Source organism: Apostichopus japonicus, chromosome 6 (genome assembly GCF_037975245.1).
Source record: "Apostichopus japonicus isolate 1M-3 chromosome 6, ASM3797524v1, whole genome shotgun sequence".
Lineage (NCBI taxonomy): Eukaryota > Metazoa > Echinodermata > Holothuroidea > Aspidochirotida > Stichopodidae > Apostichopus > Apostichopus japonicus.
The window spans coordinates 9,099,062-9,122,514 of NC_092566.1; the positions used below are offsets into that span (position 1 = coordinate 9,099,062).

General features: G+C 36.9%; 1 protein-coding gene across 1 annotated transcript; it reads left to right on the plus strand.

Annotated features, from left to right (window-relative positions):
- Positions 1 to 229: 229 nt before the first annotated feature.
- Positions 230 to 23,453, plus strand: LOC139968907 (germ cell-less protein-like 1). Its single transcript, XM_071973520.1, has 15 exons — positions 230 to 450; positions 2,007 to 2,130; positions 2,706 to 2,802; positions 6,866 to 6,963; positions 8,027 to 8,139; positions 9,393 to 9,458; positions 10,718 to 10,802; positions 11,463 to 11,547; positions 12,127 to 12,258; positions 13,117 to 13,186; positions 14,152 to 14,233; positions 15,497 to 15,558; positions 16,567 to 16,650; positions 19,447 to 19,534; positions 20,800 to 23,453. The coding sequence occupies exons 1-15, from the start codon at positions 326 to 328 to the stop codon at positions 20,938 to 20,940; spliced, it is 1,452 nt and encodes a 483-aa protein (XP_071829621.1). The 5' UTR covers positions 230 to 325; the 3' UTR covers positions 20,941 to 23,453.

Here is a 23,453-nt window from a genome sequence, read left to right on the forward strand (position 1 = left end):
AACTATAGGTTATACTAACGTTCGTTAGTTACTTCCGGTCTTGAATAGTCAGGGTTAACACTGCTGCAAGGTTTGACTGTCTTTACAAATGTAATAAAAAGTTCAGTGGTCTTTACCAACCACAGATGCAAATGCTATGTAAACTACAGCGTCAACCATGATAAAGCAAACATTGCGAAATCATGCATTGGTTATGAGGGCGACAAACCGGAAAGTATTTTGTTTTGATACAATTTCAAGCTGAAACAAGAATTGTACGTAGTTGTTGGGTTCGTATAATTCAAAACAAGATCGTGATGTAGGGGTTACACAAATTCTTAAAAATATGGGTAACATTCCTGCAAGATTTAGAGGTGAAGTACTCAGCGAAGGAGTGAAAGGTCAGAAAAGATCGTTAGGAGATGATAGTGAGGACGATGAAGATACAAAGCATATGAACTCACCCCAAAGGTAGCTATAGTCTAAGTTTCTAGCGATAGTCAACTTGGGCCTAGCGTTAAAGTATGCATCTGTATGTAGGACTAACAGTAACACTGAACAGGGCTAGTCGACGGGGTACACTCACGTAATTATACTTAATTTAGGCCTTAGCCCATATTGAGTTAGTGGGCCAAGGTCCTACTAAGTACTAGGCTAACCGAAAAGTAAAGTAATGCACATGCGCGCTTAAGAATGTGGTAAATTCGTATAATAGGCTCATATAATTACACTATAGAATAGGCTTATGTCAGACTTACCTGGGAAGTGTAGCCGGGACAAACTAAAACGAATGACAGCGAATGACCGAATGACAATTGACTTTGTACAGGGTTAATTATCATTTGCGAATGACAGCGAATGACAACGAATGACAACGAAGGACAGTGTTGAGAAGAGATAGAATGATTAACGGAGTGGAGTAAATGCGGTTATTGGTTTTCTGCACAAAAATGATTTGAGGAAAATCGCATGTTATGTGGTTGCAGGGTTTTGGTGTAATTTACGGATAGAAACCACAGGGAAAGTTTTTGTGTGGGAAAACACTTTCGTGCTGTGCTTTTTACCTCTGTAGATTTATATAGAAAGATAACTGAAGCCGTTTCAAGATTATAGTATTCTTAGTTTCTAACATTTAATATCGGTAAATGACGTTAAATTTACTTTTTAAAATCAGACTTACAATTTCGCTTATAAGGTGCGTTTTTATCTTGTCCGTATACTTTACTAGATCTAGATACCCACGAAGTCTGAACTGTGATATCCGGTTGAAGCAAATGTCTGTGCTGTCATTACTGTCATTCGTTTTAGTCAACGCAATTTTTTAGTGTGTACAACATATTGTCATTCGTTATGTGTAACGCAATTGTCATTCGTTTTAGTAACACCCGTGTAGCCTACATCATACAAGATATACCTCCTAGGCGTAACTTTAGTTTAGGCTAGGCATAAGTCTTCAAATATTTGAATAGGCTGGAAGCGATTTACTCTTTCTCTAGCACACTGTGGGCCTAGGTCTTCCCAAACTGTGCTCTAAACTTGAACATTGTGACATAACAATCAGTTTTTAAAACAAGTTAAAATAATTATCTGTGGTAGTTGTGTTAATAATATCAGTTTTTAAAACAAGTTAAAATAATTATCTGTGATAGTTGTGTTAATAATATTTTGTGAAGAGTGTCAACTAGTACTAAGTGTTTATCAGATAAGACTTTGAGTATGACTTTTGGCCATATTGTACATCAGACATGTTTCATGACATCCCATAGGCTAGACTACTGTCAAAGTTGAGAATTCTGCATGAATGCATGATCAATTCTTTGGTAACATTTCAACTGGTTAAAAGCAGAATTAGGCCTAGACTATAGACCCTTTGGAAGTCTGGCAACCCTGGTTGGTCCGTAACTTCAAATGGGGAGTCATGATTTAAGGTAATGTAGTATTATATGGTGATGAGCTCTCTATATATTTCACTGAAGATTAACTGTACATGTCCATACCGTATGCTTCTCTCCTCATTTCAACATTAGAAAAAAGCTGAAATGTACTGCAAAGTACATTTATGACACTCTGTTTGTGAATGGAGAAAATTCAGACATCACCATCAAGGCCCTCGATAAGGATTGGCCACTTCACAAGATTTATCTCTGCCAGGTAAGTTGTCTTAAGTAGTAAAGCAAGTGCTTTCAAATTATGTTTAAGATTTAAATTTTAAACTAAACAGAACCTGAAAGAGCTTGAGGTAAAATTGTTAAACAACCTCTTTGCTGCATATTCAATTGCTCTTTGTGCATTTTTATGTCCCTTTGCAGTTGTGTTTAACTGTGCAAAAAGTGGTGACTTTTATTACCAAATTTTTATTTGTAACCTCCACACACATATTGACCTTTCTAAAAGTAAAACATAAATATAAAGAAAGAAATGGTAGTACTCAGGGCAGTGCAGTTATGGTGGCAGTCTTTGTCTAGTGACTGTAATGTTTGTTATAAAGTTTTGCCGTGAAATGTCGGGCACTGTTCTCATGATGTCAAGCTTGTTTTATAAATTTACATGTACTGGTCATGTGAAAAGAGAAAACTTGTTTAAATTTAACTATATGTACAGAAGCTCAACTGTAAAGTTTAAGCTTAGGCAAGTCTTCAAACAAGAAGAAAATTGAAGAAAAAAAACAGGATAGAAAAAAGGACACTCCACAAGTTTTTATGTATATTATTTTTTGTCCTCTCCAGTCCAGTTATTTTGCTAGCATGTTCAGCGGATCATGGAAGGAATCCACCCTGAAGGAGATTACAGTAGACATACCAGATCAGAATATCGATGAAAATGGTGAGTAGAAGATTAAACACTGTACTGTAAGCTCTTCTCAGGATCAGCTGTACAGCATAGGCCTGCTATACATATCAAGGAGGCACAACTGCACCATTTTGTTTGAAACAGACAGAGAAACACTGCATCCTTAACCATATCACTGTAAAGTAGCCTACTCTAATCTATACATTGAATGTCCAATTTTGTCCGAAATCTCTCCCTCGTCCAAAAACGCTTGTACCTCGTCCAAAGTCGCTCCACCGTCCAGCAACTCTGATCTTTTCACTGAATGTCAAATTTTGCCCACCTTAGAAAAATCAGTACATTGGGGGGGCAGGTCCAAGCTATTGTATCCCTAGAAGCCAAATTTCAAACTTTACTGAAGCACCCTAAATGTGGTGTCAGGTTAAGGCTGAATTATTGAAGTTTCAGATTTTCATAATTTTTGGGGGATTTTTTTGCCTATTTGAACAATTACAGACGGCTAATTTGCATAAATTCAAATTGCAGTGTGACGTACGGGACATTTGAAATCCTATTTCCCTGCCAGCAATATGAACTAATTGAATATATGTTATGTGGGACATGATACACCCTTCCTTCCAATAATTTTGACATATTATGTTTGGGGGTTCATCAATTAAATATGCTAATTAGCTAGTGTCCAAATACTGATGTTCTGTACGTCACAATTTTCATCACTTTTTTCAAGTTTTGATGCATGGAAGAACAATTTTTTTTTTGTGATATTCTATAAAGTTCTAATTAAGAACATTGCTCAACAAAATCCATCCCAAAATAATTGAAATAATATTCACTGCAAATCTAATTATCAAATTTAAAATGTGACGTACAGGACAAAATGTGACGTACGGGACATAGTGTGGTGGAAACCCTGTATTTATACATAATAAACATGCATGGGCTCCGATGGGGACCTCTACTGGAAACCTTCCAATGCTTACAAATTTATTTTGTTGAAAGCTGGTACCAGTAGTTGCAACTTATAATCCCTGCATGCCTGAAGAGCACATCATGGCACCAAATAAAGATTGACTGATGACCACCAACAGCCCAGGTGTTGTTCAATAAACTATGGGGAAGTCAATTGTGTGTGTGTGTGGGATACAGAATCATTTACAATGCTATTCAACATTGACATTGAATGAGGACGACTTTAAGAATGTTGAGTTTGCATTTCAACATTTCGTAGGCCTATTGTGAAGTGTGACTATCATGACTTTGCAACAATGTTCTTGTGTCCTGAACTTAGATAGTAGACATTGAGATTTTTAGTGTAGAGTTTCACTCACCCAATTTTTGCAGAGAACAATCACTCATGAGTTTGTTCAATAACCAGTATTAGGTGTATAGTGTTTTCTTTGTTTTACTAGTTTCATAGATGGACATTATGTGGACGTTACTGTCGACATTTTGGTATGTTTTGAATGGGATGGAACATATTTCAACTTCAGGGTCAATAGTGGGGAGTATGATACAGTGTTGTACAGTATATACCAAAACAGTTTTGCACCAAAACATTGCATCTTGAATCATTTGTGGTCTAACAAAGCTAGAATTGATGTTATGAGTATTTGGTCTGGTAACCAGTATTAGGTCTATAGAGTTTTCTTTGTTGTACTAGTTTCATAGATGGACATTACGTGGACGTTACTGTGGACATTTTGGTATGTTTGGAATGGGATGGATCATATTTCAACTTCAGTGTCAATAGTGGGGGGTATGATACAGTGTTGTACAGTATATACCAAAGCAGTTTTGCACCAAAACTTTGCATCTTGAATCATTTGTGGTCTAACAAAGCTAGAATTGATGTTATGAGTATTTGGTCTGGTAACCAGTATTAGGTCTATAGAGTTTTCTTTGTTGTACTAGTTTCATAGATGGACGTCAGTGGACATTATTGTGGACATTTTGGTATGTTTTGAATGGGATGGATCCTATTTCAACTTCAGGGTCAATAGTGGGGAGTATGATAAAGTGTTGTACAGTATATACCAAAGCAGTTTTGCACCAAAACTTTGCATCTTGAATCATTTGTGGTCTAACAAAGCTAGAATTGATGTTATGAGTATTTGATGTACTGTATGTGTACAGTAGATTAATACTTTACGCATTCCATGTTTTATGTAGTTGAATGATCTCATAAGTACAGTCACTGCTGTTTTCCGTATCCCAGAGAGAAGGAAATATGGCATGAAATTACCAATGACATTGTTCTGGCATATCCAAATTAATGTTTTTTATGTAGAAATCAGCTTGTTATGGTATATTCAGGAATTAAAATATGAGTTTTCATAGTCAATTTGTATATTGACAAATTGTCCCGTACGTCACATGTCCCGTACGTCACAGGACGATTTTCATTTGTGTAATCACTGTACTGGAAGGGCTTCATATTTTTTTCTAATATGTTACAGCTTAGCCCTTGGAAGGTTAGGCTATTCACTAGTTATAACAGCTTCATCACTGCCCTCCTAATTTCAGAGGGATTTCAGCTTTGCTCTTTAGTAAAAAAAAACACAAAATTCTCTGGTCCTGTACGTCACACTGTACATTAGTTATGATGGGACCTAATTAAAGCAAGTATAGGAAATCTTCATAAGTTTGTTATAAAGGAGCAGCAATAACAAATATGTAAACCTGAAAAAGTTTCTGGAAAATAGATTTTTTATAACCTTTAGACACATTTAAGTCTCTGAAATGTCCCGTACTTCACAGTGCAAATAGCTTGGACCTGCCCTGGGTTAAAACCCAAAATGCATTTTGGTCAGCAAAATAGATCGGCAGTAAGTGTATCATTTATAGAAACATTAGGTGAGGAAATGCACCACCTGTGCAGTTATTACATGCCTGACCGATACATTTTGTTTTTATGCGTTTAGCTGCAGGGAGACAAGTTTCCATATTCTTATGGACGAAAAAAAATCTACCTACTTACCTACCTACCTACCTACCTACCTACCTACCTACCTACCTACCTACCTACCTACCTACCTACCTACCTACCTACCTACCTACCTACCTACCTACCTACCTACTGTACCTACCTACTGTACCTACCTACTGTACCTACCTACTGTACCTACCTACCTACCTACCTACCTACCTACCTACTGTACCTACCTACTGTACCTACCTACTGTACCTACCTACCTACCTACCTAGCTACCTACCTAGCTACCTACCTAGCTACCTACCTACCTATCTACGTACCTAACTACCTACCTACCTACCTACCTACCTACTGTACCTACCTACTGTACCTACCTACCTACCTACCTATCTACGTACCTAACTACCTACCTACCTACCTACCTACCTACCTACCTACCTACCTACTGTACCTACCTACTGTACCTACCTACTGTACCTACCTACTGTACCTACCTAGCTACCTACCTAGCTACCTACCTAGCTACCTACCTACCTACCTACCTACTGTACCTACCTACTGTACCTACCTACTGTACCTACCTACCTAGCTACCTACCTAGCTACCTACCTAACTACCTACCTACCTACCTACCTACCTATCTACCTACCTACCTACCTACCTACTGTACCTACCTACCTACCTACCTACCTACCTACCTACTGTACCTACCTACTGTACCTACCTACTGTACCTACCTACCTACCTAGCTACCTACCTAGCTACCTACCTAGCTACCTACCTAGCTACCTACCTACCTACCTACTGTACCTACCTACTGTACCTACCTACTGTACCTACCTACCTACCTACCTACCTACCTACCTACCTAGCTACCTACCTAGCTACCTACCTACCTACCTGCCTGCCTACCTACAGCATCACCTGAAATGTTAAAGAGAAGTTGTTAATGATGTAAAAACTCAAAGTTATACCATATATCTGGGAATTTGTATCGCTGTATTTGAATATGGCTTCAAAAAGCCAAAAACAAGAGAGAAAAACAAGTCAGAAGATATGTGGGCTGTGCTGCTTGATAATTAAGCTTCTTGTTACACAGCTATAAATCATCATGGTCTCCATTGTTAAGTTAACCAGCATTTTCTCACCATTATTCTACAACAGCTCTGAAAGTTGCACTGGGATCTCTTTACCGAGATGACGTACTTATAGAACCAGCGAGAGTGGTGTCGGTGCTTGCAGCCGCCTCGCTGGTACAGCTTGTAAGTCTTTCAGTAGTATGTATTTTAGATCCTCCTGCAAGCAGGAACTCGCGAAGAAGACATCATTGGCTTATCAAAGCCGCAAGCTGACCGAAGTCAGTCTCTTAGATTCATATTTAACGTCCATGCTTATGAATAGTCAATTGTCAACAACTCAGTAACTGGATGACATACATTAATCTTGGAGTGACTTGAACTCGGGTCAGTAGTTTTAGCTGTTCTGTCCAAGGTATATATTCAAAGATGCAGCTGGATATGCTGACATGAAATATGTGTTAAATTGTTTCATAGTGTACCATGTGTAACAGAATGGGATGAAGCTAGCTCAGGGCAAATATTGAACGGTAGTTCGGTCGTCTGAGACGATCTAATTTCTGTTCGGACTACCACAATCAGCTGTAGGAGACCGTCCGACAGATGACCAGATATTTACATCAAATTCAGATTGCATTGTCAATAAATTAGACCTACCCCCAAAATAGGTAAAATGATAAATTTGTATAACTCCCAATGCTGGTGAACTTCTATTCACCAACCTACACATCTCTCGTACGGTGTCCATGTTGATTGATTGTTATTTTTTCGGTCAACCAAACTTGCTGTTCAGACAACCAAAATATCAGGCATGATTGTCCATGGGATGACCAGAAAGAAGTCTTAAAACTTTCCCCTGGAATTAATATAAATTCTGCTGGTAGTTCAGGGGATGATTTATCCAGTATCGTATCGCAAAATGCTATTCAGAATGATCAAATTGCTATACAAGTCCTAAGATTTTTATAAAGCAGGTTTTTTTTGTTTGCACAGGAAAACATAGTATTTTATAAGAGACCAAATACAGATCCTTAAAAACTGCTATGTATACAAAACCTGAACACTATGTTTTTCCCTGTAGTGAAAACAGGTTTCATGCTCTAAATGTAGGGCATATAAAATTTCATGTTTACATCATGAATTTGACTACAAAATTTATGGAATATCCCAGCTAAATGATGAAATATTTAAATATCTTTATCTACCGTACACTTATTATTATTATTTTTTTTTGGTATCCTTTGTACAGGATGGCTTAATACAACAGTGTGCTGATGTCATGTCTGAGAATATCAGCCCTAAGACGATAGGAGCTTATCATTCGGCAGCGAGTTCGTACGGTCTACAGACGGTTGAAACAAGGTACTGTAAGATGAAGAGAGAGCAAAGAGAGGATTGAAATCCATATTTTATGCCGGTGTTGCTTTTATTCGCACAGACTGTTGTATAAAAACTTTACAAATGTTTTCTTTGTAAGTAAAATAAACAGCGGAACTCTGACCGGGAAATTATATAAACAATGGAAAAGAGCTAAAGACAGTCTTGGCGAGAAGGTTATCTATTTTTTTTTTTTTTTTTTTTTTTTTTTTTTTTTTTGTGGGGGTAGTACTTTTATAGGTGTTAAGGTTATCTATTTTCTTTGATGGGAGTACTCTATTCCATTAAGCAAAAAAGGGTTTCTTAGTTTACTTCATTTCACATTTTTTACTTATTTGCAGTTATATTGTCTTGTTCATCTTGTTATACTATATGATGAAACAAATAAATAGATTATAAATAAATAAAATAATAAGGGGATTTTGACCAGTGAACTCAGGGTTACAAGTCCTGTATTCTGCCAGCCTGAGCTATTCAGCAATTAGTAGGTGGCTATCTGGACATCAGACCATCTCTCTGTTGGGCTTTTAACTTGTCGACTCTTGGAAAGAGATAAAATTCAGCTTTTTATTATGTAGGCAGCAGATCCTTCCATAGTGAAGAGTACGTACGTTTATCAAAACTGTGGATGTCACTACTAATCTCCAAACAACATATTTTATAAGACAGGTGTATCACAGCTTTCACAGTTAATCTTATTAAGATGTCGGAAGGAATCGTTGTTGTGCGTTTAACTTTGGCAGATTTTTAAAGTCAGTGCTGAACTGAGCAAGCAAACTTGACAAATTTCTCACTTAAATACAGATTTAAAAGTTTTCCTTCTCTTTACTTATAGCTTCATTTTACGAGGGGAGATCTTCCAGCAAATGATCATGTTTTTCCATAAATTGCAAGATGACATCATATCTATATTTTATGCTCATAAGACTCGAGAACACTCTAATAATCAGACTCAACAAAGCCTCTGAAATAATCAAATTGTTCTCATTTTGCCTGCAAATACTATGTTGTCATGATGGAAAATTGCCAGTTTTTAAGAACTATGAACACATGGACTCAAGTCCTTTTCTCATGCAAGTTTTATGAGATACAGTCGAGAAAAAAAGAATGGTAGTTTGATTGATTATGTGATCCACAAACACCGCTTGATATAGTTCTATAAAGTTGAGTTCCTTTGTGAACTTTCTGTGCCAAACATTTCCTGAATTGATATGTTCTTTTTTCTTTTTTTTTTTCAGTTGTGTGCAATGGTTAGAAAGGAACCTTATGTTTGTACAGAATCGTGAGTTGTTATTAGAATTAAGGTAAGTGTTATTTTGATTTCATGAATTTGTTCACTTTCCCCCAACTCCTAACTGCAAGTAGTAACACAAACAGAAAAAAAACACAGTCACAGTTCATGGTGAAAGTAGGGTGCTCTAGAAAACACTTTAATAATAATAATATAATACTGGACAAAGATGGCAACCATGTAGGGAAATGAAGTTACATAAATATATGTTACTATGTCGCCTCCATTGTCTAACATTTTGTGTTTCAGGAAGTTTACAAATGGAATAGCAAGGAAACATTGCAATATAGATATTTTCTAATCAAAAAGCCAAGTTTGAATAACAGGTTGCCAAAATGATAAAGCTAACTTTTTGAAATAAGATATGCATACTTGGATGGATGATACTTAAGTGACCACAAATATGGGAGAAACCAGTGAGGGCATATGGATTACAACCTACACGTCAGGTGGCTTCCAATTCAACATTTTAACTCAAATTTGGAATCTTTGCAATTTAGAAAGTCATTTCAGATATGGGAAAACCATAGATTGCTCTTGGATGAAAAACCCACCTGACTATGACCCGGCTGGGTATCAAACCCGGAAACTCCCGATTGCTAAGCCTCATTGCTTCAAATGCCACCGCCTTTATCCACTCGGCCACAGCACTTGTGATGCAAACCATTATTGTTGGGCTACTTTAAGTGCTTTGAGATTCTTTTCTGATTTGCTATACCTTCCCTTAAACCAGAAAGTCTATCACAGGAGGTGGTTTGTGATGTCACCAGGGAGATGTTCTTCAAAAGCTTTACGTAGCGTCTAGATAATCTTCCTGTTGATCTGTCCTTGAGACCTGAAACATTTGAAATGTTTGCTTTCATAGCTGTCAAGGTTCTCTGTAGAAATAGAATTTTATCAAAATTCAACTCAATTTTTGTAGAAATGTTATTTTCCCTCTGTTATCTGTAGATAAGTTATTGAAATATTGTAAACAAAAAACTTTTTCAACTCGATAACATTGATGACATCATTCACTCTGCATTGATGAAATATCACAAATATTTAATAAATCCATATATATGCAATACAAGCAATGATGCAATCAACATGGATCGGCAATAGGAGATGCCTTTACATCTGTATAGAGGGGAGTTTGTAAAGACATCGTGGGGGCACTATATTTGACAGATTGGTCTCTCATTTGAATTGTAATGTTTCTGTAATAAATTCATCCAGTTCTAATAACACTGTGATTGTTTCCTTCTTTTCATTTTATCGTTATTTCCACAGTTTAGATTTATTTAAAAAAGTCATGAGTTCACCTCATTTATTTGTTCTTCAAGTTGAAATGGATGTCTATTCTCTTACAAAGAAGGTACAACATTTGGTTTTTATTTCTTCCTTTTTCATTTCGGTTGTTTTCTTTTAAGTTGTCGTTAAAAGCTTTTTTAAAAGTCACCCTTGAGCTGAATACTATCGTTCAAAACTTTTGTTTCTATAAGAAAAGTCTTCATACCATATGCAAGGAATCGATGAATCATTTTCTAAGTACCATGTCCAAAGTAGGAGGGTGAGGGCGCTGCAGCATCCTGCAGCCAGGCTGTGTAATATATTCACCGAATAGACACAGCCAGTCTGCAAAGATAGTCCCTATTTTTTCTTTGACACTTTGCCCAAGAAGAGTTGACATAATCGTCATGGTGACGAGTGTCAACACGGTGTCGTTACTGTTGCAGTTGTTGACAGTGTAATTGTTGTTGTTGTCGACTAGGCCTTGGTAACAATGATCAGGCATAACAGAATCAACTGATCTTGCTGCAAAAACTTTTGATGTTAATTTTTTTTTGAACAACAGTATACTTTCGAGAAATGATCCGTATCTGTAATGAGAAGACTGCTGACTGTCCATTAGGCACTTTTCGGTCAATTCCGTTACATGATGTAAGCCCCAATCAATGACTACATTGAAAGTGTATTAGTTTAATAAAAATTTTTAGTTTAAATCATTTATTGTCTCTCTTTTTGTTTTTGACAGTATTGTTTTTTAAAAGTTAATCCATCGTGGCACAGAGATCCTAAAGTCCTCGGCAAAAACGTCGATTCTTTCTATCAAAAGTTTGGTGAGTTCGATCAGATTCTTTCTGCATTCTAAGGTCAAATATCTGACTTTCATTTTGCTTCGATATGTTGTTTTGTTTTGTTTATGTATTTATGATAGTTATGCAGTGATTAATAGGACAAGGGTAAATACCATTAAGTATGACATCGGTAAGAAATAAGGAGTACAAAGAAAACCCAAACTGTACCCTACCTACAGTATTGATCCTGTACGACCATACACTGAATTGTCACTATCAAACCACAATTAGCATAGTTCACAGTACAAAAAGTAGCATATAGAATAATAATAATAATAATGATGAAATAAAAACTTCAGAGTTTTAAATCAAAATTATGCTAGGTCTAGATAAAAAACTGCAATAGAAGGCCTGTAGGGCGAGTGTTGATAATTGTGTTATAAAAAACATACAATTTTTCACCGGGTGGATTCTATTTCTTATTCATTTTGCCAGGATGCATCTAACAATCATGATCACTGCATTGACGAATACTAATTTGTTTCCACTGTCACCATGACAACATATCTTCATTCCTGTCAAAGAAAGCATTTTAACTTGTGATATTCCTCGTCTTCTCAGAAACTGGTGAATTTCTCAGTTCCGAGAAAGGTCGACAGTTTGAGCCTCTCTTCAGAGCTTTGCGCTTCGAATACATCATCAATGACCATGCGGCGTGTAAACAACTGCAGAAAGATAACATTATTCCAGAAGGTAAGGGATGAAAAGGTCTTGAAAATATATACAAAAAGCTAAATATCAGCCAAAATAAGGTGTTAATTACAGTAGTAGTGAACTTGTCCTCATGTCCCCAAAATCTTTACTGATATTTAGTGATGATATTTACTGATAATATTTTTGATGATATTTACTTATGATATTTATTGATTAACTGATGATATTTATTGATGATATTTACTGATGATATTTACTGATGATATTACTGATTTATTTACTGATGATATTTACTGACAAAATTTTACTGATATTCAAGACAAGCTGAACCAAACTGTCAAATGTTAGATTGCACTATTGTAAACAAGTTTTTTTATTTTTTTGGGGGGGTGGGGGGGCAGGGTCTTATACCTTAAATACCAGCAACTACTACTCATTGTTACATTTTCAAGTGGTCCTTGTGCCTTGAGCATCGTTATCGGTGGATATGTCTGTGCTTTATAAATCCGCAATATTATTTTAAATATTAAATTATCCTTCTATCCACTTGAGTCACTTGTACTTTGAGGAAACTTGTTGTTCATTACATAAAGGGGTGGGGGGGGGGGGCTGATTTAACTATATATCCTAAAGAAAGTAAAGTTTATATCCTAAAGAAAAGAAATTAAAACTAAATAACTCTGCAGTTTGAAAGCCTTGGTCTTGAATCATATTGTGTGATTTTAGTGTATTTATTGGTGATTATTACTTTAGGAGATGTTGACTCCTGTTTGTTCTTCTGGGGTGAGGGGGGGTGAATACAGGGTGGAGGAAGAGGGGAAAGGATCCTTTTCATTCAACTTCAAGTGATAAATCATATTTATATAATGAATTCATTCTTTTTCATTCTCTTTTAAGATTGGTTGCTTCCAATATTCAAACAACAATGGCTGAGAATGTTGAGAGTAGAGCAAGCTAAAGATAGTGGGTGAGATGATCAATTTTTTTGAAAATGATTTCCTTCACACATTGAGATTTGTTCTGGTCTTTGATGGTGTCCATTGGTTCTGAAAAATTGGTACTTACTGATTACAAACTACTTGTCGATGCGATCTGCTCGGCTACTCGGTAAAGTACAACTAATCCCGGTATGTCGTGCGTTGGGCCCAATTCCGCGAAAGCACGTTGTACACACACACGTTGACAAAATGGCCAACAACTAGTAAGAAGCGCGGACGTGTGGAACCCGAGAAATGCAACGATGAATAACAGCGAATCGGCGATAACAGGTTCCTTTGGTTGGATTCTTTGCTTATGCGTTTCCTTGGTTGGTAATGTGAAGATAAATTACTATAGTTTTTACTTTGAAAACTGTCCATTTGCTGTACAGTAAACTAGTGCAGTACCATATTACGGACAGAACAAGGGCTGGAGCCAACACAGCTTCATCTGTTGAATAGTCTGTGGTACATTTGTATAATTTGCAATGTACGTAGAGTAGCCTGTTGGCAGCATGCAACAAAGTGGCATGCTAAAGTCAATGAAGTATTGTCGCGAATCTGATTGGTAACATAAAGTACGGATGCCGTGTAGGTTACTGTCAAGAGACATAATTCTCTGTGTATTACAACCATATGTATGATTTAAGTCGTGTTATTTATTGGGAGGTTGATTCTTAAAAGATACGGTAAATATGACTGGAATCGTTTCTGGGAAATTATACTAAAGTATGGTCTTCAGTCTATTAACAAGCCTGCGCCACGCGGGAAAATTATCTGTCAAATATGTTGACGGATATATAATATATAATATTTAATATATTATATGATATATAATATGTTAACTGGGAAATAAAATAAAATTGCATATTTACCAAACAAGAGTAAGATTAAATGTTAAACTTTAGTTCATGCCCAGCTGCATCGATTTCTAATTCTCTCTCTCTGCCTTCAGACCAAAAGAGGACTCGGTTCCGGCAGAACAGTTTGAAATACACTCACAGAGATGCGGTCGAATGATAACAAAAGAAGGAGAGGTAAGGTTGCGGGAAAATAGTCATCTTCAAAAATTGGTTTGTGATGTAAAGTAAATTGTATCGCAAGCGCATGAGCATCAAATAAGTTGCTCTTTCGGAAACTTGTTATAAATTTGCCGGCCTAGTCTTCTCAGAATTTTAAGCTGGTACACCAGCTGGTGGTCGATTGGTGGTCTTCCTGCCGGTACTAGTGGGGGCCCTGGCAGACCTTGTCTTTGATGGGTCGACAATATTATTTCATGGTCAGGACTGTCATCTGCCGAACTCGTCGATGCTGGCATACGATTTTTTGAAATCAAACCTTTGACAATTGTACATCACCATTATAACTTGCGTAGTAGAGGGCTTTGACAGGTTCTATCCTATGAAGAAACATGATGATTACCAAATATATTATATTTGATTAGTTTACATGCAGTAAAATAGATTTTTTAATCTCTACCAGAAAAGTCCCTTCCTTTCCATAACAAGTAGCTTAGTCCGGCCACAGTGTCCTTATAGCTGTACCTAGGCCTAGATGAGTCGCACATTCAGACCAGGACTCGTTATCGTCATGAAGTGATCGAGTCAGTCTAGTTCAGTGTGTGATCAAGCTGCATATATAAGTTTGGGTCAAATGTTACACAAAAATAGACCCGTTGGTGTTGAATATTAACCTGCAATGTCATATTTGCGACTAATCAGAAAGGACATCCAGGGATGTGCTCAGGAATATTTGAGTGCCGGACAGATTGTGCGGTAGTGTGATCCACACCCTGGGAGAGGGATCTCATGGGTGGGGTACCCCCTCCCTACTGGACAAATTTTTCACATGAAGTATGCTTAGGTGGTGCTATTTTTCCGATTCTGTGCCATATATTCTCCCAGATTTTGGTTATGGTAAAATTTGTTAAATTATCATCAAAAAAGTGCCGGGTGGAAATGTTTAAAATACTGTTTGTGCTGGGCGGCATTCAGAACTGCTGGGCACAGCCGCCTGGTGCTTCCCAGTGTGAGCACATCCCTGGACATTGATATTGATGTCCTGCTGTTACCGACAACGATTTCGATCATTCGTTGCCAATCTTTTCCTTCCAGTCCCTCTGCTCCTCTCCGAGGGTAAATGTGTAATGACTAGGAATTGACGGGTTAGCTCTATGTAATGGTCCACTAGCAGATGGCCACAAGACTGTGACTGTGACCCTGTTGGTGATCATTTCCTCGTTAATCAATCCTGGCAATTTCCCATCGTAATATTATCCTATAATTTAATTTTTCACACAGTACTGTTGGCGTTGGACAGGCTTTAACTACGGCGTGGATTTACTGATAACTTACGCAAACAAGTGAGTACTTATAAGATGGTGTCGTGAGCATAAATGTCACATCTGCTACATTGTATCTATATCAGGGTCACCCTAACTTTATCCCCCCATGAACCCCCTGTGTATGTCAGAGTTGTCCATGAACCCCAACTTTTCGAGATACGATCTGAGTCATTATTATACTATAATATGTATAACAGTGCTTCGTAAAAAATCAAATTCATAGTGTAATATTGTAGAGTTTTTCGAAAGACCTGTACGACTTTTGTACATTACTAAATTATATGATATATCAGATTTTAGTTCAACAAAAAGTACTCTAGTTTTGACTTTTGACCCCTGGGATGGACTCACACACCCCCTGCGGGTTCATGCACCCCAGTCAGGGAACCCCTGATCTATATAGAAGCCATACAAAGGAGAGTTGCCAATCACTTAAAGAGATCCCTTGACTACTGGTGCACTTTGCTTTTGTGTAACAGATTTGATTTAAGTTAGATCCCTTAGCTAGCATACTTCTTTTGCTCTTTAAGGGAAAACCCCTTGTTTTTTTAGTATCCAAGGCCTTCATGACCTTAGGAAGAAATCTGATGTTGATATGTCATAGCCCCAATAGAGAAGAAACATTTGAGGGCATGTATATTAATGACTCATCATATTTATGAGTTCTTGCAGAAATATACAGAACATAACACCCACAGGTGAAATCAAGCAAACCTTGGTCTTTGGAATTTTTTTTTGATAGATCTTAAACATGTTAATATTAAAAAAATCTTGTTGTGTGTGCCAATGATGTTTGTTTTGCTTCTGAGAAGTGCTGACTTGAAAGTCAACCATCTGCTTTGACTGACATGCCTTTGTTACTTAATAATATTTAGGTTCATTCTTCAACAAACAAAAAGTGTTATAGCAAAATATAACCACTGATAGTAGTTGTTTGTAAAGTTGTCAACAAACTTATGAAATATAACAATTTTGTGTCTAAGTTATCCTCCTGACTTTTTACTGTACTCTTCTTTTTCTACACAGGTTACTTGTGATCAAAAGAAACAACACAACTCACCCAGTGTCTTCCAGTATTAGTATGCAATCTCATCGCTCCATTATGATAAGGTAAAAGGTTGATAGGCGATGTATAGGTTTGCCAATGTATGGATGTATGTATTTTAGATCCTCCTGCAAGCAGGAACTCGCGAAGAAGCCATCATTGGCTTATCAAAGCCGCAAGCTGACCGAAGTCAGTCTCTTAGATTCATATTTTAACGTCCAAGATTATGAATTGTCAATTGTCAACAACTCTGTAACTGGACGACATACATAATAATCTTGGAGTGACTCGAACTCGGGACCTTATGATTGAAAGGCACCGGCGTTAACCACTGAGCTAACACTCCTTTACACTCCCAATCGTATGGTACACTGGGGGTTATTTCTCCATAGATGCTGTTGGTTATCTCATACCCTGGAACAAACTTGGCCGACAACATTTTTCGAATTTGCGGTCCCCTTCGCATTCAACAGGGTCACCCGATGACCACATGGCACAAGGACATTCCGTGAACTTGCAGATTTCACTTCAGTGCCAGAAAATACTTTGTCAGATATGATAGCACGACTTCATTAAGCTACTGGCATAGAAAGAAATTCAGTCAAATTGTCAGGAACATGACTGATGGATAGTAGTGCTGTGCCGTTTACACGTTTAAACGTGTAAACGAACGAAACATCGTTTAAACGTTTAATAAAACCTGATGAACGTTTAAACGAAACTATGATATCAACTGAAAATTAAATTATTGGCAAAAATCGCGTATCAATTCCCTTGTTTATTTTGTCTACTACGCGAAATAACAACACAACTTACGATCAGTCGAATCATAAACCGCGAACGTAATCCTACTTTTGTCCCCCTCCCCCCCCCGATGTATCCGGCGATATGAATGGCTTAAACTTGAACGCTGTTATCCTTTTGTGAAAACTTCCTGATTCGCGGCACAAGTGTACTTTATATCGAGCCGACAGCGGCGGCGCAGATAATCCAGTCAATGCATGTTTGATCGAAATGATTACAATCCCTGTCCATCACGTTGAACTCTCCGACCAGACAATACCGGGTCAAATACTCGACTTGGTAATAGTTGTTCAAATACATGATCAAAGGAAATGTATCGATTGGAGATCGTAAAAAAAAACTCTGAAAATCAGTAGAGAAATTACCAATTGTGTACGAAAAGTAAGTTCAGTCCTTTCAAATTTTACGAAAGATCCAGCAAAACACTTTCGAAAAATTCACGCGAAACTGGCATATTGTGCTAAATGCAACTAATGTCATGTAAACATGGCTCTAGTACACCCATTTATGAATAAACCGTAAGACCACATCTGGTGTTAAGCGGGGGGGGGGGAAGAAAGTATTTTCTAGAATTTCCAAAATACAGAAAAAAATAATGTCCTACCATAGTTAAGTGTATAGCAAATAGCCTAACCACCTCGTCTGTTACTGATCTGACGTAACTACAAAAACACAACTAATTGTATTTTGCGAACTTGACGTTTTCTACAAGAACATGGAAATAATGTTTAGCATTAGTTAATCATGCCGTGTGGCCTAAAACATATTTTATTCCAAGGTTTACTTTCATAAAGATGGCCATAGCTTGATATCTTGTGCTGCGTGTATGAACTGTGCCTCGTGTATCATGGGGAATACTCCATGAAACGTTTCTTGGAAACGTGCCAAAAATGTTAACAAACGGGTGTTAGACAGGGGATAAGCGCACAGTTGTTTGGCGAGGTACCTGGGAAAATTCTGAGCACATGTACAGTATCCTACCGTAGTATTTAAGTTCGGTTAAACCGTACTGCAGTTGTAAACTGATGTACGTTTAGTGCGCGCTATTCATTGTTAGGCAGTCTAGAAACGGGGCTTTGCCGAACTTTTTTTGTTTCATAATATCGGAGGTTCTGTAAGTTAAACTTTTTAAAGATTGTACGACAGATTAAATCTCTTTTCATTTTATAACATAATATAGCTACTCTTACTTGTCATTTATAATTTTTCATCAGCTTCGTGACAATTTAAATTAAAAAAGTTGTCAGTATTTTGCATCCTCAACTGCGAATTTTTTTATCGCCAGACACGCAAAAATTTCCTTTTCCTTTTCCGGGGTCTTCGCCCCACCAGGGCCCTAGGGCGGTCCCCTGGACCCCACGCCTTTATGCTCGAACGCTACGCGTGCTCGGCGTTTTCTCGCGATTTTCGCGAACGTTTAAACGCTTAAACGAACGAAAAATCGGCCGTTTAAACGTTTAGGTTTTTAAACGAAAACTCACAGCCCTAATGGATAGTACCATGTGTCTTGTCTGGGAAGTTCCACTGGGCTGGAAGGAAAATTTACGAGTAATTACTGTTAAACAAGACAAGTGTCACCACTGTCTTCTCAGAATATGACTTATGGTTTCATAAAAAGTCTTTGGTAAACCTGGTAGGTCCAGTAACTTACTCTGTGATGATGTCCCTATTACATCAAAGGTTTACATTACTCCAAGGTTTATACCAATATTTAGAACTTTTAAGTAGAGGACATTTTTAATGTCTCTCTTTTTAATATCACTCTCTTTCAGTTTTGAAGAGTTGATAACTGCTCATATCATAATTGCTACTATGGTTTCATAAAAAGTCTTTGGTGAAACTGGTTACGTCCAGTAACATACTCTCTGATGATGTCCCTATTAATGGTCTGATTGAAATATAGAGTTAAGAAGACAAGGATTCCAATAATACCCAAGGTTATACCACTTATTTGGAACTTTTAAGTACAGTATATTTTTTATGTTCAATATATCTCTCTTTTCCGTTTAAAGAGTTGATAAATGCTCACACCATTTCTCGTCTTTATTTATTTTCAGGATTCATGTGGTGTCCTACGACCCTCAAGGAGGGATTCTTTATGAAGAGAAGAGTAATATTGAAACATACAGCTTAAACAAAGATGAGGTAGGGTTATTTTGACTTGCTATGGTAAATTGCGTCACTCCAAGTTTGATTCCCGGTTCCAAATCGTGGATAGTCCGGCAGGGTGGGTGCTCATTGCTATGACTGATTGACTAAGATTTAGCGACAGTATCAGTCAGGAGATAGTTGTGGATAGTCAGGCAGGGTGTGTGCTCACTGCTCTACTGATTGACTAAGATTTAGCGACAGTATCAGTCAGGAGATAGTCGTGGATAGTCGGGCAGGGTGTGTGCTCACTACTTTGACTGATTGACTAAGATTTAGCGGCAGTATCCGTCAGGAGAAAGTCGTGGATAGTCGGGCAGGGTGTGTGCTCACTGCTATGACTGATTGACTAAGATTTAGTGACAGTATCAGTCAGGAGATTGCCGTGGATAGTCGGGCAGGGTGTGTGCTCACTGCTATGACTGACTGACTAAGATTTAGTGACAGTATCCGTCAGGAGAAAGTCTTGGATAGTCCAGCAGGGTGTGTGCTCACTGCTATGACTGATTGACTAAGATTTAGCGACAGTATCAGTCAGGAGATAGTCGTGGATAGTCCGGCAGGGTGTGTGCTCACTGCTATGACTGATTGACTAAGATTTAGCGACAGTATCAGTCAGGAGATAGTCGTGGATAGTCCGGCAGGGTTTGTGCTCACTGCTATGACTGATTGACTTAGATTTAGCAACAGTATGAGTCAGGAGATAGTCTTGGATAGTCCGGCAGGGTGTGTGCTTACTGCTATGACTGATTGACTAAGATTTAGCGACAGTATCAATCATGGGACGATTTATTCAAAAGTTGTTTATTGTGCAGGGGTGTGTCAGTTATAGGACTATGTGTCTTAATGACTATCACAGACTACAATCCAAGGTTGATTCGATATGCCTAGCTTACTTACATCAAGGATAAACCAATCTCTTTAGAATTATGCTTTTTAAGAATTCATTTATCTACAGAGCAGCCATTTATATTCAAAATGGGTTCTTAGAATCTCTGTTGTAATCTTTTTAATCCTTTTAAATCTTTCATTCTAAAAAAAAAAAAAAAAAGAAAACCTTCTAATCCTCCATCTTATTCTTATTTGTTCATGCTTTCATGATTGTTCATTTACGTGTTTTGTGTATCATTATTATGTGTCCTTTTTATAAATTTTGTAACTTATACTGGAATAGAGAAATAGAAATTTAATCATAGTAATGGAAATCTAGCTTTCTCAATTCCACTTTAAGACATCATTTCTTTTGTCATTTCTTGTCGCAGGAACGAGTCCTGATCGGTCTGAGCCGGCAAGTGAAGTATCCGTTCCAAATCGGCGTCAACGTCTTAGCGGTCACTCCTTTCTTGCTGAACGAGTCGGCCACGGAGGAGCGAGACCGACAAGAGAACGTGGAGAACAGCTAAAAACTTAAGATAAAAATGAGAAAAAACAGGCCATCTCTCAAAGGTGATAAAATCAAATGGTAGCTGATTTATAGGTCAATACAGCTAAACATATTATCACATACTTGATTTGCCATCAGCATCTCATATTTTTCTTTTTAAACGCTGAGTAGGTCACTCAAGCGGTAAACATGTTTCCAGCATCATTTTTTTTACATTTATGTAACAATGCACAAAGTATTCCACCACGAGTCAAAGTTGCATGTGTGCTGTATGGTAACTCCAATTTCGCAGGATTTTGTGTGGAAGGTTTTATTCGAAAATGAGTGTTGGAATACCATGTGTTGGCATGGATATGTCATCCAAAAATGAGGTTATAATAGTTTTTTTGAAATTTTTTATGTTTTTATATTTTCTTACAATGGTATTACTGCAATTTTTTTTTCAAGTACTGATACCATGATCTAGTTACCACGGTGATAGATTCTTCTGAAGTGAGTGGATATTGAATTTCCGTTTTTTTTCCCCTTCTTTTTTGGTATCTGTATATCCCCGAAGAGATGGACAAAACTTGAAATACAATGAATACACGTAGACATAAATTACGATATCGAAGAAAAGGCTCTGAGCAAAGAATCAAAATTAAAATTCATCTTTGAAAACATAGTCGTGAGGAATATGATGATTGTGTTAGAAGAGATAACGATCAAAAAGTTACCAATAAAACGTAAAAAAAAGACAAACAAGAAGTTACTTTAAATTCAGAATATAATTTTGTCTACAATGTAGACCATCAAAAGAGATTGTGTCAAGATTTAAATGCTTTCAATAACTTTCAGTGATATGATATTTGTGAAATCATTGTGTAATTTGTGAGCCTCATAAGCTACCCAATTCAATGAAACTGGAAGCAACTTTTTATATTGTCAAAGATCATCAGTGAGAAAAATCTTTGAGATTATTATTTGGTAGGATATATATTAATTTCTTATCTCACATACATTGGAATTGGATCAGATTTGGTCAACCTTGTAGCACTGAAATCATCAGCAAAATTCCAACTATCCTTGCACAAAAATTAAAAATTTGATAAAAAAGTTCAATTTTGTTCATATATGAAGATTCTTGGTTCTATTATTTTCAAATTTAATTTGCCTGCCAATTGCTTGTAAGTCTTTCCTTTATTGGCGAATACATTTCTGCCGTCCCAATTCTGCCAGACATTAGAAATATGCGGTTTAATTTTTCAAAAAGGTTTCCATTCACAGAATATTCTTAAACCATAAATACTTAATGCATCTAGACAATTTGTAGCCAGCAAAGCAATACACGACAGAAAATATGCTAGCACCAGTGTAACAATTGTAGACAAGACACTGGCTGTGTCGATCATGCAGAACGCAAACTATGCACAACTGTGAGTACGTTGGTTGGACATTCTCCTGTCTGTGATCATTTTTGGGTTTTGAAAGGTTGTAATATTGTAACAAAATACTTCAGAGGTAAGAAACAGTCATTTCTCTCCAATTAATATGAGCTTTTGGAAACAGTTAATGGAACTTTGAAAAGTACAAAATATCACTGCAATATAATTTCTCGAGACCTCACGAGTAAATGAAAAGTGTGCTGATACTTTATTTCATTGGTTGTACCAAGAACTATTGAGAGAAGAAGAGATAACCATTTTGTTAGAACTGTAGCTAGCAGTGGCTAACAGTAGCTTAGAAAGGGGGGGGGGGTGGGCATAGAAGGATGGAATTAATTTTAGTAAGTCCACCCGATGTTATGTGTGTATCAGTTAGTGTTAGCTCGAAATACATCAAATATCTTGCCCAAATGTAACTCACAACTACAGCATCCAATAGTTTAATAGATTTAAGTTAAGATAGTAAATTACTTCAATATTTTTCAAACCTGAAATTTTTCATTGGAAGTATTTATAGCTTATTTATTTATGCTGTGTACGGATATCTTGGTTTCATGTTTGGTTTGTTTTTGTTTTGTTTAATTTATTATCAAATGATGATACTAGTGATTTTATTTTCATTTTGATCAATTCTTTGTTTTTGCTATCATTTTTCCTTTTCTTTTCTTTTCCTTGTTTTCTGTTTTATGTTGTTTTCTTTCTGTTGTATTTTTAAAAATTAAAACTACGCCATTAAAGAAACGATTTATCTTATACGACTTTCAGACCAACATTTAATTAATCCTTTCCTTACTTTTATACAAAACTGTAATATCATTTGTATGCATGAAACTGCCATGAATTTCCCAATTGTGTACAAAACGGAATAGTTGTGTGGCATCAATGTGTTACTCTGGAAATTATTTAATAAGCCTCATTTGTATTTGGTGCCAAAGTAAACAAAGCATAGACCCCCCACATATACGATTATACATCATAATGCTAGAGAAATTCTGGCTTTCAATTGTATTTGACTTATTAAACTGGACCTCGATGCATGTCAAACTAGGTTAATGACTACAGGCAAGAATTAAAAATAAAAAAAATTTGCTTATTCAGTTCTATGATT

Coding starts and splice junctions, on each gene's coding strand:
- LOC139968907 (XM_071973520.1), top strand. CDS start 326: ATGGGTAACATTCCTGCAAGATTTAGAGGTGAAGTACTCAGCGAAGGA. Junction 12,259..13,116: donor AGATAACATTATTCCAGAAG/GTAAGGGATGAA, acceptor TTCTCTTTTAAG/ATTGGTTGCTTCCAATATTC. Junction 16,651..19,446: donor CATCGCTCCATTATGATAAG/GTAAAAGGTTGA, acceptor ATTTATTTTCAG/GATTCATGTGGTGTCCTACG.